This window comes from Echeneis naucrates, chromosome 2, assembly GCF_900963305.1.
Source record: "Echeneis naucrates chromosome 2, fEcheNa1.1, whole genome shotgun sequence".
NCBI classification, from domain to species: domain Eukaryota; kingdom Metazoa; phylum Chordata; class Actinopteri; order Carangiformes; family Echeneidae; genus Echeneis; species Echeneis naucrates.
In genome coordinates, this window is record NC_042512.1 from 18,513,738 (window position 1) to 18,531,075 (window position 17,338).

The 17,338-nt window shown below is 45.2% G+C and overlaps 1 protein-coding gene across 1 annotated transcript in view; it reads left to right on the plus strand.

Moving 5' to 3' along the window:
* Positions 1 to 17,338, plus strand: part of LOC115054695 (histone deacetylase 4-like) — a 45,401-nt gene that overhangs the window by 10,922 nt on the left and 17,141 nt on the right. The window contains exons 3-6 of the mRNA XM_029520023.1: positions 3,479 to 3,547; positions 11,242 to 11,600; positions 14,454 to 14,604; positions 16,362 to 16,485. Of these exons, the coding sequence (XP_029375883.1) occupies positions 3,479 to 3,547; positions 11,242 to 11,600; positions 14,454 to 14,604; positions 16,362 to 16,485 (703 nt within the window). The remainder of the gene's footprint in view (positions 1 to 3,478; positions 3,548 to 11,241; positions 11,601 to 14,453; positions 14,605 to 16,361; positions 16,486 to 17,338) is intronic.

Here is a 17,338-nt window from a genome sequence, read left to right on the forward strand (position 1 = left end):
ATAATCACTAAAAAGAGAGATAACGTGCATGAGTGGCATGTGCGGGTCAGCCTCATAAATCATGGATATTTGTATCCACAAGACACTTGGTCATGAACTATCCCAGAATGCACTGGGGTCAAAAGTCAGGCATATTTAGACTGTAACGCTCTGCTTCTTTTAGACTTACTCACGATAGTTATTGAGCAACACCTTTGACATAGTTCAGTTGGATAATATCATAATGTTGCATAGTCACTACCAGCGTGCATTGAATTTATTTAGATGCCTGGCACACAGCAGTCAGAAGTGAAATTTCAGTTTAACTGAAGATGTCAGGATCTCTGCAGGTTTCATCCACCCCCAGTTTGCTTCAGCCATTATTCTTTCAATCAAGCTGCAGGTTATTCTCACAGAAATTGCTGCTTTTTCAACAGTAGTTTAAACTCCTTCAATTTTGAATGAGCTGACAAATCATAGAAACCATTATCCAGCAGTTGGATTAAATCCATAAATCTGAACGGCAGATTTAATGTGGACAGTGTCGTTGATGCCGACACTGAAAAACCAGCTGCTGGATTCTTAGTTTCTAGCATTTTAAACCCCAGTCTTTTAGTTTTTTGGTGTCTCTGCTGCTTCATCTGGACTCATGATTTCAATAAGTTTTGGATGCTTAAAAGGCACCCACGGTTTAATTACCAATTCTCTACTAATATTGTGATTTTTGTATCAGGAAGAGGCACAGAGACGCCACACCAAATGACGTGGCTGCTGTGTTTTTATGACTCCACCAGCATGTAATGAGGGTCAGATGGTTGTTTTCCGACTGTTTGAGGGATGCAAACTGGTGGCGGCCCACACAGGGGTCACACACTCTCTTTTATCAGTCACCATGACGTCAACCGCTGCCCTCTGGAAGCAAATTTGCGACCCAGAGGAAAAGGCTCTTCAAGGAGAGGGGTGTTTGATTAATCGTATTGTTCCTGTCTGGATCACCTTGCTTGCTGGAGTCACCCTGGATGAAGCAGCCAGAACGGAAGCGTGCTGAATGTAATGAGGCCGGAGCATCCTTCCTCTCTTTCTCTGTCGCTGTCTCTCTTTGTCAACGCCACGGTCGCACAGACAGACATCTCATTCTCATTCTCCCACATAACAAAGGCCTCTGTCAACATACAGTACGCGCTCCAGGGTCAAGCTCGCCTGTCTCTCCGGGCTTTCATGAAACGGCATTCGGCGGCGCGGCTGACAGAGCTCCCCGTCATTCGGTTGGCTCGTTACTCCCGCAGCCTTCCCCGTTTACAGCAGCGATCATAACATGCATGTTTGTGACGAGCGTAGCTGCATTAGCTTGAGTTGACTGACTCTCTGCCTGAGGCTAGCTGAGGCTATTTATAGCTCCCCGTCTCCCGATGCGTGCCCAGTGGGACTGAGGAAAGAGGAGGATGGAGAGAAAGAGCAAAAGAAAGAGAGGGAGGAGGAGGGGGCTGCTGGGTAACTAGGCTACATTCAAGATTGATGTACCATGTTGCCAAGGTATAGGGCACTTCACTGCAAGTGTGCGGTGGTTGTGCATGTGGTTAGTTGCTTCATTACGATGCTGTCTGCCTCAGTCGTGCACACCTGTGGTCCCCACGTGAGCGTCTCAGGTATCAGCGGTGTGGTTTGGACTGAAAGCGTATACACTTTGTCTAACTAACCACAGACAAAGACGCCGGGCCGCCCCTAATAACCCACACTTAAAGTAGCAGATGTAAAGCTGCTAGCAGCGATTTGTGCAAAAGCGGGCGTAGAATTACTCCAAGCCACAGGTGTCGGCGCACACAGATGCACCTCATTTCCATTGCAAAATCCAGCAGCGTGCGCGCCATTTGAATAGGCTCATCAAGAGATATCAACTATCATTGATGTGGATCTGTTTGTTTTGGAGAGGCAGGAACGTTTGAGGTGTGACCACCTGTCTGGATTTGCAGTATTTCCTCAACCCGACAGTGCGCACATTTGACCCTTGCCCCCTCCAACCCTTTCCATGCCTGGCCAAAGTTTTAACCTGTTGTGAGGTTTTTCTTTTGTTTTGTTTTGCTTTGTTTTTTTTCATCACAAAATGCCAGACAGGCAGAGGTATCTGGCAGCCTTTGGTGAGAGGATTTAGGCAAATAAACCCACGTGTGTTGAGATCTGTTTGAACAGGACCAAACGTGACGCGTCCACACCCAAGTCCTCACAGAGACTGGTGCATTGGGGGTGCAGCCATTCATGCAAGGCTGTGCGAGACGAATACTCGCACATAATCAGTGTGTGATGCATCCTCCAGCTTCATGGATAATTAAGAGTGTGTGTGTGTGTGTGTGTGTGTGTCTTTGCCAGTCTGGTCCAGGGAGAATTCCAGAAATAGATCATGCACAGTGAGACACTCTACTCTTTTCGTCTCTTTTATTCCTCCAAAGGGATTTTACATGGGTTTTCATCTCCCATCCAAAGGAATAATTGCGTGTTTGTGTGCCTCAGATGTCTTTAAGCCTTGTGTGCAGAATATATCTATGGCTCAGGTGCTTATGGGTGCTAAAAATACATTCATATATAGAGACTGTGTGTGTCAGATTTGTGTGCAGTCGCCATGCATGTCAATTCCATCTGCTCCTCTCTCCTCCCTTTTTGCACTGTTTGGTTGTTTTTTCCTCCATCCTCCTCTCTCCCCTCCTTACCTCTGTCTTCCCCCTCTCCCCCGATACGTCCTCCTCCTCCTCCTCCTCCACCAACCTTCTCTGTCGCTCTGCTTTTTATAGCCATGTCTTCCCAGGGCTCGGCAGCTACAAAAGCCTTTTCATGTTGCCACTATAATTACAGCCTACACACTTGCGCACACACACACACACACACACACACACACACACCCACGGACATGCATGCATGCACACACTCACTCACACACAGACAGGATAGAAGTGCAGTAACACCACTGTGTCTTTGTGTCTGTGTGCAGTGTGTGCGTGCGTGCTCCGCATGTGCCGTTATACACAAAAGGGTGAGCTATTTTTACCTCTCTCCCTCCCCCCTCCTCCTCCTCCTCCTCCTCCGCCTCCTCCTCTCTGCTACCCCCACCCCCACTGCCCCACCATCCTTCCCTGCCGCTGCTGCCAGCCACATTTGCTATGCTGAGCACAGGCAGTATCAGTCGAGCCCCAACATCCCTCCTCTCGCACACTGAACTCGAAACACGAGCCGATGAAGGCTGCTCCCTCGGCATCTCGCCGATCGCAAGCGTATGTTAGAGCACCTCTGCAGCCAGGCATCTCCTCGGAAAAAATCACAGTCATGGGTCAGGGTGCCGCTCAGGTGGCGGTAGCGGTGCAGCGGCATGCTCTCGCCGCTGTGCAGATGACCTGAAGCCCGCTTTTCTTGGACTGTGGTCTTAACTGCCTGGTTAGCAGGTTTCGCTGCTGGAAGCTTGTCTCAATGTTGCGGACCATATTTGAAGCGGAGTGTTCTCTCTCTCCCACAGAGGGGATCCTGGGAAAGGAGCAGCCGCTGGAGGTTCTGAAGACATCGGCGCTCAACCACATCCCAACAGGTTGGTCTCGTGTGTGTGTGTGTGTGTGTGTGTGTGTGTGTGTGTGTGTGTACATGAGCCTCTATAAAACAAAGCCTGTGTGACTGCACCAACGTGATTTTACTATTAACCACCTCCTGTGTGACTTTGCATGCATTGGTGTTTGGCGTGGTGTCTGATTATACTTGAATTGTTTTTTTCGCCATAATCTCATGTTAGAGATCAGTCACCGGTTCCTTTGCAGCAGCAGCAGCAGCAGCAGCAGCACTGGGGCAGTTACAACTGGCAAACGTGGTTTATGTAACTGACAGTTTATAGGTTTCTTCAGGTCTTGAGAAGAGTCCGTGCTTGTTACTGTGTTTTCAATTCATGTACTTATCCCTAAGTGCCATTTTGTTGAATGGAAAACCAGCACCCTGAATGTAGACGCCGTGTTTGTGAGCTGATTTGAAACTGCTGTCGGCTGTCTCGAGAGTAACAGCTTCCAAAAATATACAGCAGAACTGCCACTGTGCGTCTCGGTGATGTGTCTGCTGCAAGTTCCTGACACAGTTAAACAGTCCCAAAACAAATCAGAGCTGCTCTTTTTTTTTTGCCGTCTCTTGTGGACTGTAAAATATTAGAATAATTGCTTTTCACCTCTGAATCCACTTCTGCTGCAAGTATTGTCTCGTGTGTTCGAACACAAGTTGTGTTGTGTGCTGTACTTACAGCAGCTTCCTCCACCTCCAGTGAAAATGAAGATAGGAATCACAGGGAAAGAGGAAGAGGAAGGAGCACAGGGAGGTGAGAGTATAAAAATGAAGGGGGCAGATGGAGATGAGGTAATCTGCTGGAGAAATGAGTCTGAAGTAATATATGCATTATGCATGATCTGATTTCATAATGGGGAAGCTTAAACTGTTAGTTTTATACCACAGAGAACAATTTGGATTCTCCCCTTAAAAAAATAATGAAAACAGTAAAAGGACAATTCATAAATTATTCCCCGTATTTTACATTTTACAGAGCGGCAGTGACATGTAGGTGCTGTTGAACTCCGGCAGGCTCAGTCAGCTTATTGCTGCAGGAGAGAAAAAAACAAAACAAAAAGAAGAACAACAAATTTTTATCTTTTACTTGGACCCAAAACATTTCCCTCTTGTCCTAAACCTTCACATGCTCCACGCACGCTCTCATCTTGTTGTTGGGATTATTTTCTGCGTGCCTCCAGGCTGGGCTGATAAAATATTGAAATTCACCAGAGTGACTTCATCACATATTCTCGAAATCTGTTGTCTTGGATACGGAGCTGCCGGGGCGCTCCACGCTGGTAGCGTGTGTGACCCACGCCGTTCGGCTCGGCGCACCTGTCCGAGAGCGTCCGTGTGCTTCAGCCTGGAGTATTTCTCTCGTTTTAAAGGTGTTGTTGTGTCATACTCAGTCCCGAAGATTTGTTGAAGCCAATAATAGCTGTGTTTTATCTTACTTTGATTTTTTTTTTGTAGGATGGAAAACAGTGGCTGCTGAACATGCAGGTCAAATTATAGGACTCAAAGTGATCACCTGACTGTGGCCTCACTCAACGCAGCACACCTTTTTGATGCTTGAACCTTTGTTTAGATTCCTTTAACCAAGAATCCCACTTTAGGACAGACACTTAAATCACAGCTGAAGAAACTGAAACTGAAGCTGTTTTTGTCTGTCTGCTTCCATCTTATTATTTGTTAGGACTTTCTGTTTTCTTTGTCTTTGTGGAATTTTTCGGCTCAACTGGCATTTATACTAACACTCTTATGCCCAAATGATTAAGCAATAGATTAAGGAAATAATTGTCAGATGAATCGATAATAGGAATGATGACGTGTTGTTGTCTTTGCTTCAATAGATACTGTATCTGCCTAGTTAGTGGAAAAACCATTTTCATCTCCAGCTTTTCAGACGAGAGGATTCTGGAAAATCCGGTATCTAGAAAATTGGCCTTCTGGCGTCCACGATTTACATTTACACAACAAAGAATTCCAAAAAAAAAAAAAGAAGTAAGGAACTAATGTTGATTTTAGCTGATCCAGCTTTAATATCACACGTAGCAGCACATATTGGCCGGTCTTGTGTGTGTTCATTATCGCAGGCATCGACACGTGACAACAGGTCCTGGTCCAGAGGTTGAGAAGCACGTACTGCACCTCAACCTTCACACGTCGCACCCCCTCCGTGTCTCATGTGTTATGTCTCGAGCTCACGTTTGCCCATCTCAGCCTCTTCGGCTGCAACGCTGCAGACTGTTGTATGATGTCACTGACACTGTGACAAGCCAGAGCTTGCTTTTGGCAGAGGGAAGACTAACTGCACCTCGACACGTCCCGCTGTCACTCCCTCCTTGTTCCTTTCTTGGCTTTGTGAGAACTACGTCTTGTTTTTTCTTTCTCTCTCCCTCTCTTTTTATTTATTTATTTTTTTTTATTTTTTTTAAAGAAGTCCTGGTGAAGATCACAATCAGCCTTTCCGTAGCCTTTAACCAACGAGGCTCTTATCATCTCTGACAGTTTGAGCTTTCATGGAGGCTAAACTCTTAATTCAGAACAGCTGAGAGAGGCAGCGGAGAGAACGTAAGGTGGGCTGATGTTCACCCAACCTGCCCTTCGAGACCAATCAGTAATCCGACTGCAGCCTTTTTCCACCATCAACAGATGTGCTACTTGTTGTCTCTCATCTCGCCCAGCTGCTAAATTCACAGTGAAACGCTTTGCAGAATGTCTCTTCTTTGTCGTATCTTTGTGTGGTTTAAAAATAAATGCATAAAAAATCTGCTCCACGTATAACTGAAGCTGCTTTAAACGGCTCTTTTAGACTCAGTGTGACATCTATTAAGCCTAACGAGTGTGGAGCTCAGGCAGTCAGACCGTGGGATACACACTCAGTGAACTGAGTCTCAAATCAGAGACGCCGACCCTCTGCATTGTCTGGTATAAATAGATCTGCAATTGGAGCCAAAAGAGTTGAGGGTGCCCGAGGGGATGTAAACAGATTGTGATTTGTTGTGGGGAGATGGAGGGAAGCTTCTGTGCAGGGAAGGACGCTGAGAAGGGTCGGAGGACGGGGGCGTGAAGGAGAACGGAGGGTAAAGAGGACAGGGACCTGCTGGAGGCGTTCAGCTTCTGTCGTAAAGCCACTGAAAGGACGGTCGCAAAGACATGTTTAAGTTGTTGCCATGGAGATTCTCTCTGATGTTTGCAGAAATATTTTTTATCAAACCGGGAAAAAAAAGGAGGAAGAGAACAGGAATCTTTATTCAGAGAAAACAACTTTAGAGTTGGATTGAAGCCCTCCCCCCGTGTGTAAGACCCCTGGAAGCTCCTCCGCTCTCGCCCCATACGGCACGTTGGTCTTTGTTTTGCTTTTCTCCGATTGCCCCCATTTTGGCTTCTATCAGTCACACATCAGTAAACTGAGGTACGTGTTTGACGTCACTACTTGTATACAAAGATGTGGTGATATCAGAGTTTATCCTAGTCCACTGGCAGCCAACAAAACTTCTGGTTTATGTGTTGTGTTATGTGACTGGAATGAATTTTGTCCTCATCAAGTGTTTTCCTAAAGTATCCAGAGCGACGCATTCAACCAACAATTCACAACCAAAGGACACGCAGTCTTCACAGTAATCATCCATTAACTCATGAAAGAAACAATCAGCTACATCAGCCCTTAAATGACAGGAGATCCAAAACGCACCGACAACCTGCTGCGGCAAAAGAATTGTAATCTTATAAAAATTGCAGGATTTTTCTCTTCGCTCACATGAACAAGGAGATAAATAAAAACAAATATGACATTACAGGTCAGATTTCATAAGCAGAATTTACCAAAATATACAAAAGGAAGGCAATAATAAAACAGAACAGAACCAAGTTGAGACAGGAACAAATAGAAACAAATACACATAAACTGAGCTTTTGCAACAAATTAGAGACAATGAATCTGGTTTTAACAAGAAACAATAACTACCAATAATCCCGACTACTAATTTAACCAAATTTTTTGCAGAATTTAAATATCTGCGGAGCCTCCCTGTAGGGAAAGTCCTTACTCGGCTTCACCTGAAACCATTTTGTGGTTTTATTTGTTTGGGAGATGCTGGCAAATTCCAAGCCAGGAATTTGAGCACACAGTATTAAACCGAGCGAGAGAGAGAGCGAGAGAGAGAGAGGTGGTTATTATGCTGTAAGTAGAGGAAGGGAGGGCGGGGGCAGTCGAATGGGACATCTGCAAGTGAGTTGGAGAGGGAGGCAGAGACATGAGAAGCAATACAAACCAGCGTGGAGGGTTTTCCTTGGCCTTAGAAGCAAGGAAAGCAGGTCGAGCAAGGAAAGGAGCACAGAGGGTAAGGAGAGAGAGAGAGAGCGAGCGGGTGTGTGTGCGTATGTGACGTTGGTTCCTGGAAAAGCAGAGGGCTGCAGAATAAACAGGCTGCATGCCTGAGACTGCCCTGTGATGTCACCACTGGGCAAATGAGGTACAAGGGGAGGGGAGAGAGAGAGAGAGAGAGAGAGAGAGAGAGACGCCCATCAGGTTAAAACAGGAGCGGGGACGAATGAGGAGCCAAGAGTGAAGGAGGAGGAGGGCGAGAAGGAAAGTCAGATGAGCAGGAGAGGGAGCGTACTGTCATTCCCTGTAACAGACTGAAGGAAGGGAGGAGGAGGAGGAGGAGGCTGCTGAAAAGAGGAAGAGGAGGAGGAGAGCACTGATGGGTAATGACAGCACACATTGCCACCTCTCTCTGTCTGCCTCTTTTGTGTGGTGTGAGCAATTAGCACTGCCAGTGTGACAGAGATGCCATATGAGGTGTGTTTTGTGCGTTTGCATGCGTCACTATCAATAAGTGTGCGAGGCTGTTTGTGTCTGAGGACTTAATATCTGTGGAGGAACATTTTGTACAAGGAGAGTGTGTGTGTGTGTGAGACTTATGGATTTGCATTAGCCAAGACTGGAGCTGCAATGCTTTGACAAGTAGTTTTCAGCCATAATCACCCCCCCATCCTGTAAAAACCAGCTCCTGTGCTACTTTAGACTGAGATGAATCAGAATTCTGCCGTTTATCACCTGAGCCTCAGCAGTGACAGTGAATGTTTACCTTTGACGTCAGCTTGTAACTGACCCTCTACACTTAATATGGAGTCCCTGCTGCGTTCAGCCCTTTGGCTGCTCCACAGTCAGAAACACATTGACTCAGGACATCCAGGCAAAATCGTGTCGTAACTATAATAACTGAAAAAAAAAATTTCCCTGATGCAAACGCTAGCTTCCTCTCCAGACTGATTCATGATCGGAGGATTTAGTCTTTTCCTAACAAGACCTCTTGCTCCTTCCTTTCCAGTCTCATCAGCTGCCAGACTGTCACCGCCGTCGCTTCTCTGAAATGAACAGGGGCCAGAGAATGGCAAAAAAAAAGATAGAAAAATGAAGGCAGCGCTGCGTTTCATTAAATATCGGGAACCTTGTTCAGCAGTCAAATATCTTATAACTCTTTTTCTCTGAGGGAATGTGACAGAAAGAGACGAGGGATCGTATGACCTCGTCCTCTGGGTTGAAACAAATTTCCACGCTGGATGGGTTGTAAGGCAGATTACTGACTCATGTGTTGTTGTCATCCCACACATGACGGCAGTCCTTAAGGACCTGTTGCGTGTTGTTGCTCCGTTCTCCCGTGGCATGGATGACAGTAGCTGCGGGGGTGCGTTTTCACCTGCTTCACGAAAACACAGAAGAGGAAGTGGAGTGTCAAACAGTGCCAGACAATAGGAGTTTAAGTAGCTGCCGTCTGCCCAAAGAATGATGTGAAGAAGGAAAAAAAAATGCTCTTTCCAAACTCATGTCTGCAATCCATTCGAAGGAGCTTCTGTGAATGCTTTACAGCTTTATTTTTCTGACGTGGCGCGTCTGAGGGAGTGATGTATCGTACATCAAATATGGAGATAATTTGCTTGTGTTCGGCTCTGACAAATGCAGGATATATAGTTCCCGTCTTGAAACCTGGAGTGGAAGTGAAAATATATCAGGAGTATTCCAGCAATGACGCTCCGAGGTGGAGAAATGTGTCTGCCTCTCATCTGGCACCCCTAAAATCAGTTTGTCCTGGGGGGGAACTGAGGAGTTGTTTGACAAAGTGTATTTGTGATCATCAGAGCTTTCCTGTAGGCTTTTTAACACTCCACTTTATGTTTTCTTTTTTTGTATCTGCTGTTCAAGGCTCGAGTGCAGCTGTGACAATCTTCAAAGTAATAATGAGGAATCTCTCTCTGGGTTTTAGACTTCTGCAGCACAAGTGTAACTTTGCTGCTGGATAATACATGACATGCATCTCTTGCTATAAGTGGCTGCATAAGTGTACCTGTGCATTTGCAACTCTGCTATTAAGTGTGCAGAGGGCTTGGCGTGTTTGCCTCTTTATTAACACAAAGTTCCAGGCAAGCATCTGTGGCTCTTGCTGCGCTCTCGGTAAACATGTAGGTAAATAATCAGCCAATCGACTCCTATTTATTCAGATTTAATGGGGAGGAAGCCGTGTGATTGGGAGGCTTCCTGTGCAGTGATTTGTGGGTGGCTGGCCTGGCTCAAGGCCTGCACCTCGCAGGGTCAATGCAATCTTTGTCGGCTGTTGCTGGGCTTCATGTGTTACTGCAGGGTCAGTCACAGGTAGAACGTATGCAGCAGTTTTTTGCTGTTTTTTCTGTCTCTGTGTATACAGTGGAGATGACGGGGAGGAAAAAAAGGCATCAATGCTCTGTTACTGTCACTGCTTTCACGAGGAAGTCAGAGGTTGAAGCTGGCTGCTGAACAACAGTGAAATGTTTTCTAAAGGCCAAGACAGTCACCAACAAGGGGACTTGCTGCTGCTGCTGTGGCCACAAAAACACTGTCAAGTATCAGCTAATGCAGAGCACAGATGGATTACCTCTGGCACATATTAAAGATTCAGACCTTTTGTTTGGGACCGCTGGTCAAATAGCAATCAATAACTCTCAATTACAGGCATCTATCATCTTACACGTGGCTCTAAAGGTTTTTTCATTATTGAGCAAAACTCAGCTTATTTGATTTAACAGCCTGATATCACTGTTTATGGGTTTATTGCTTCACAACAGTTGTAATATCACTTTGAAAGCAGTTTTCACCCAACTGAAGCCCATTTTCAATTGAGAAGATTTCAGTTTTTGCATGTTGTAAATTTTCTAAAGGCGCACAACTGCATTTCCCTCACTACAATCAGAGTCCATTTGATGCTTCACAATTGATGCTTTTTCAAGCTCAGTTTTGTATCACTGATCAGGTACACATAAAATAACATTTTGAAGAGCTTTGATTTAATCCGTCTTAGCTGCACAGTGTCTATCCTCGCAGTTGTTCTAACTCTGCAAACACTTGTGTGTCTCTGAGGATCAGGGGGACGCACATCAGTGTGTAAGCGTGATTTCCTTTGGTCTTGCGCAAAATTTTTTGCATCTAAATGTGTTCAGTGTCCCAAAAGAGAAACCCTAACATCAAATAAGGAAGGAAGTTACTTAACTGAACAAATCAAAGTTTGATTTGTCTGTTATCTTGATTCAAGCTGAGATAACAATCATGAAAGTTTCTTTCTTTTTTTTTCCCCCCCGTCTGCTGAGATCACACCATTTAAATTAACTCACATTCAACAGCCTGTCCTGCATGATTCAGATGTCTTTCTTCTCCTCTCTCAGTGGACATCAACTCAGCGCTGCCCCTGCGTCTCCCTCCAGCCGCCATCCCCATGGACTTGCGCGTGGACCATCACCAGCAACAGCAGCAGCAGCAGCAGCAGCAAACACAGCAGCCGCCGCAGCAGCAGGTGTCTTCGCTCTCCCCGCCCGGCCAGCAGTCGCCCGGCCCCCTCGGAGGCACGGGCCAGGCCGGCGGAAGCGTGGTGGCGGCCTCGGTGCGCGAGCAGCAGCTGCAGCAGGAGCTGCTGGCCCTGAAGCAGAAGCAGCAGATCCAGCGACAGATCCTCATCGCAGAGTTTCAGCGGCAGCACGAGCAGCTGTCCCGCCAGCACGAGGCCCAGCTCCAGGAACACATTAAGGTACTCTGAAGGGTTCAGGTTGTTGGAGCTGTTATTCCTTCCATGATCAGCTTCATCAAGTATGATGGAGATAAAAGAACATGATCAATCCTTAAAGCTGCTGTTGGAACATGTAAATAAATAAACACAATCACAATCAGTCGTGCAAAAGAACAAGAGCACGTTTCTCTTTAAATCCGGCAGCACACTAAAACATTAAAATTTGACTAAACAAAGCAGACGCAGCCCTTAATTTAGCCTCGGCCCCGGAATTCTTCATTAAGAGACTAAAGCAGCTCTGTCAGCTTCACATCACTTTCCTATGAGCAGAGAACAAGGAGCCACTTTGGCTTCGTTTCCTTCAGCGGTGGAAAAATGCAGTTAAATAATGTGTTTAGATTCAGTTTTCTAACACAGCTGATGCAAAACTAAAGCCATATCCGATAGCCTCACTTTAAATATGAACAGGGTATGTTGGCTGGAGGACGATGGACAGTGGATTTGCCTTAAAAAAAAAAAAAAAACAAACAAAAAACTGAAACCTTTACGTGTTGAACAGAGCGTCGCACACTCGTATTGTAGTGACCTGGAAATACAAAGTGAATCTAGATCAGCACGCCCACACGCTGAAGCTTTAATACACCGGGACCCATGAGAGCAGCGCCGCTCCTGTGGGGCTGAGATGTCATGTAAAAATATTCCTCTGTTTGTTCTTCTTACGACTGCTACTGCCGTGGAAATGAATTCTAACACTCATCTGAGTCAAAAGATTGATGTCTCCATTCGGGGACACACCAGTGTGAATGTAAAGATTTTATGTGGAACGTCACACTGAAGACCTTCAGTTCCACCTTTACCTCCTCCTTCCTCTCTCTCCTCTTTTGTTCTACACTTCTCTCCTCGTCCTGACACCGCTCTCTTCCCGCTGTAACTTTCTTCCGTCCTTCCCCTCCTTGCTTTCTTTCTGTTTTCTGTTTGATGAATCCATCTTTCCTCCTGCCTCAGCTGTTTGTTTGACACGTTTGTTGGCACCTCTGATGAGCATCTGTCATGAATCAAAATCTACACAGGAAATAATTGTGGATGCTTCAGATGTGACACATCTCAGCTCCCTCCTGCAGGTGAACAGTGTTAATGGTGCTCCCGCTTTGCTGCTTTTCTTGCTTTCATGCTCTGATGCCATTCCTGCTGTTGTGTCTTTTTTTTTGTTGTTGTTATTGTTGTTGTCGTTTGTTTTTTTTGTGATGCTGAGAATCACTGATGCTGTCCGCGGGGCCGTCTGGGCTGTGGTGGGGCTGCAGGACCACTCAGGTGGAGGCCAGTGACGCACAGCCTGAGCAGGGAGGCCCGGCCTCAATCAGCCCCATTCACAGCCCCTGTGTACACACACACACACACACAAACACACACAGAAGTTGTACAGACATTAAAACGTACACATCCTCTCAAATATCTGCAAACACACTGTCACACTCATACCCAGTTTGATTCCACATTAGGGTTAGCACACATGCACATTAAAATGTCTTCACGCACACGCAGGCACACACATTTCTTGCATGTTAACAACAGGAAACTCAAAGTGAAAGACATCCTGATGCTCAGAGAACTAGTCAAAAAGCAGAGAGGGAAAGTTTGTGTGTAGATCTCTGGTCTCTACTGAGCCACAGGGGTTTTGGTGTGTGTGTGTGTGTGTGTGTGTGTGTGGGTTGGGAGGTTACTTTGAGCCTTTCCACCCACTCAATCCCAGATCCCCAGCCTGGATTGAAAAGTGAGGAAAAAAAAAAAGGAAAATAAAAAAGATGGAGGCTTCAGGCTGGAATCGGGCCAGCCGAAGAGCTGATGCTGCTGTTCTCACGCCTCACCTTCCTCTCACCTTCAGCCACTAATTTATTCACAGACTTGTCTAAAAACATTTGAATCGCCCTCTCTTCAAACACGAGTGCTAGTGCCAGCTACTGAGCGTCTAAAAAACGCCATCAGAAGTTGATTACCTGCAGTTACAGTCGCTGATCAAATATTGCCGCCAGGGGTGCGATGACGAGGAGGAGAGGAGGGCAGACTGTCGATTCGCTGGCACGTCAGAGAGATAGGTCATTATGTGGCCTGCTGAACGAAAGCACAGACAGCTTGCCTATTTGCTGTACGTTACAGAGACTTCACAGACTAATATCGACTCTTGATTTGGTGCCGTAGGTTTTCAAAAAGCATTAAAACTCAAAAGAAGGTGTAAACGTATTTCACTGGGCATTTGTAACATTTAAGTGATGCCCTCGCCTTCAGTGACTCAGTGATTTCTATGTCTCATTCAAAGACACATTGACTTGAACTAAAAGGTGTTTCTGAGAGCACATTAAGGCTTTTATCTGGATTTTATTTTTGATTTCAGGTTACCAGACAAACCACTAGGTGTGCTTTCTCAGTATCAAGGCCTGAGGGTGGAATATTTTTGGTTTAAACCATTTAACAGATGTTTGTAGCTCTTTATTTCAGAGCGATAAGGATGCAAGCAGGCTGGATTATGTGTCTTGCTAAACCCTCATCCCCACTTTAATGTTTATATTTATTTAAAAGCTTAAGCTCGTGGCCTGAGGTTTTGTTTTATTGCCTCAAACACCTGTTGGACTATTGATGGTTATTCTTGATGGTCACTGAGAGCTGACCAAGAGTGGAATCTAAAACAGCTGCTTATGAAATGATTGCTTATATAAGGTGAAATAAGAAGCGCCCCTCGTCAAGTGACGGTATCTTGTGTTTTGAAAAGCTCTGACATGCCCTGGATTGTGTCAGGAGTGTGCAGTTCTAAATATCCATGAGCCAATCCTCTTCCTCTGTCTCTTTGGCTGATGTGCTCCTGATGTTCCCCCCCAACAGCAGCAACAGGAGCTGCTGGCGTTGAAGCACCAGCAGGAGCTGCTTGAGCACCAGAGGAAGATGGAGAACCACCGTCTGGAGCAGGAGCTGGAGAAGCAGCAGAGGGAGCAGAAACTGCAGCTGCTGAAGAACAAGGAGCGGGGACAGGAGAGTAAGTCAGACGTGGTTTCTCTCCATGATTTGACATCCTCACATATTTTCCAAATCAAAAACTGAAAAGGGAAAATGTTTGAGTTTTTAACAGCAAACGAAACACAAAAATCCACTTGTTAAATAAACTTTGGTGGTTAAACATCAAATTTAAAACTTGAAACTGCTTCTTCATAAAGATATTTGTCGGGCCCCCCCCCAGTTTGGAAACAAGTGCCAGGGGCCAGAAGAGACGGCTGTGGAGATCAGGATTCAAAGTGTGTTTTCTGGATGTGTGTGCGTCTTTGCATGTCTGTGTATTTCCATTTTACTTGGAGAACCTGTGTATTTACTGTGGTGAGTTGTATTAGCCGGTGGCCTTGGCGGTGGCTGGGCCGAGTTTTTACTGCTGCCTGCTGGATGTCTCTCAACAGTTCATTGAAAGAGAGTGGACAGGAGTCCTTGAGAGCAGTTTACACACTATATGGAAGGTGGCTACAGATCGAGTGTGCATCCGTGATGAGAGCTGGGGGAAGAAAGACAGGTTGCTCAGTTTGCTCTCATGTGTACATGCGCAGTATATTTGCTTTGTTTTGGTGTTGGTTTTTTTTTTCCCAGCCATCCGTCCCACTCCTGGTTAAAGTGATACAAGTCTGAGCCAGTGATACATTATGAGATGAGCTTTGAGCTGCAGCTGATGATTTATTTCCATATCAATAGATTATTAATAGTTTTCCTGAACAGAACAGAGTGACTAATCCTAATTTCTGAAAGCCTGCTTGTGACATCCAAACAAGCCCACAAGCCAAATATATTTAATCTATACTTATAGAAAACAGGGAAAAATAGGATATTTGGTCCAAGTAGTTGCAGATTGATTTTCTGCCAGTCGACTAATTGATCACTTGACAAAGCATTCATGCTGCAGCAGGGGACATCATCATGTGCTGTACTTATTAAGCTTGTAGGACACAAGAAGACTTTACTAATCAACTTTAAATGGACTCAACTTTATATCTTTGAGTCATCTTTGCTCTGATTTCTATAATTAGTCGTCTCAAATTGTAAGATGATACTAGAGTGAAAGCACAGTGGGGCGAGCTGGTGGCCCAGGGCTTCAACGTGTAATCAGAATGGGACTTATCATCCCATAGCTGTGAAGTCCTGCTGTCCGCTGTGTAATAAAGGGGGGAAAAATGCCTGAAAAACTATCTATATTTTTCACAAGTTATTAAAATCCTCTCAAACCTGACTGAACTGCTAGAGGGCAAGTCGGTGAGACTCACAACTGAGTGGGCATCACAAAGAAAAAAAAAAAAGCCATGTGTTGAGTAAGCGTTTTGGTGAACTGTGTCCAAACATACATATATATATAAAACAATAATATCGAGGGTTTTAATCTGGGCATAAAATAACCTCGATGAATAGTTGAAAAGGAAGGACGCGGTCCACAGTCAGACAGAGGGGAACAGGACGATTGGTTTCGGACTTAAAAAAAAATAAAACCATCGCTGAGATAAAAATGATATAATTGTGGCGAGACATTTTAATCTTTGCCGCAGACTACAGGATAGCATGTGCCAACTTGGCCTATTTTTCACACTCCGGCACAGATTTTCAACAAGGTCTTAATAATCAGTGGATGTGGCCAATTTTTTGCTTTGAGTTGTAAATTCTTCTCCCGGCTCGAAATGTAACATGAACATATTCAAAAGGGGATTGAAATTTTCCGTCTCCTCTCAATCTGAATATAATATTCTTCTCATTTTTCCTCACCAGGTGCCGTAGCCAGTACCGAGGTGAAGATGCGTCTCCAGGAGTTTGTCCTGAACAAGAAGAAGGCCCTGGCCCAGCGCAGCCTCAACCAAGGAGGCCTCCCCAACGACGCTCCGTACTGGTACCGGTGAGGACACTCTGGAGTCTAGACAGGAAGTAGAATAGCTGCGTATGTTACCTGCTTTCCACAGGGCGCTCTGAAACCATCCAGTGGTATGTGATATATGGTAAAGGAGAGGCCTCCTGGCATGTTTTGACATCATCACCTGTTGCGTGTGGAAAAATCAATATCAACCTTGGCAGTTTGCGAAATGGAAAACAATAAAATATAAGTTTGGAGGGTAAATCTCTCCCTGACAGCGAATGAATAATGTATTGGACTGTGTCTTAATCAATCAGCAAGCTTCCCCTCTTCCTCACCTGCCACACTATATGAGCCTGACTGAGAGATGGACTGAGCAGGGTTGTGAAACAAAGATAGGAGTTCACATGCAGCTCATACACATCCACGTGAGAGCAGGATATTGGAACCTGATGATAGGGGCCGACCTTGAGTGTTTATTGTAGCATCTCTGGAGCCTTTCTGCAGGTGTGTACACTCACTCCTTCCTCTTAGCTGCAGTGGTCGTCAGTCACGTGCGCTCATTGTCCGCTGGAAAACAGATGCATGACTGCAGGCACACTTCTGCGAACCTTTATTCTGCAAATTAGAACATACACGTTTGCATTTTAACTAAAAAACAAAAATAACTGGTTAAATTAAAGGGCCTGTTATTCTGCAAACTGTATAATTTTATGTTACTATCGCAGATGTATTAATATGCAATCAGCATTTCTGTTCTGGTCCTGCCGATTTAAACTACGCATGGTTTGACAAAAACTCTTCTTTTTTTATTTCAGTGAACTGATATTTGATATTTTAACTTTTCCATAAAAAAATATTCAAATTAACTGGTAACTATAGCTGTCACATGAATGGA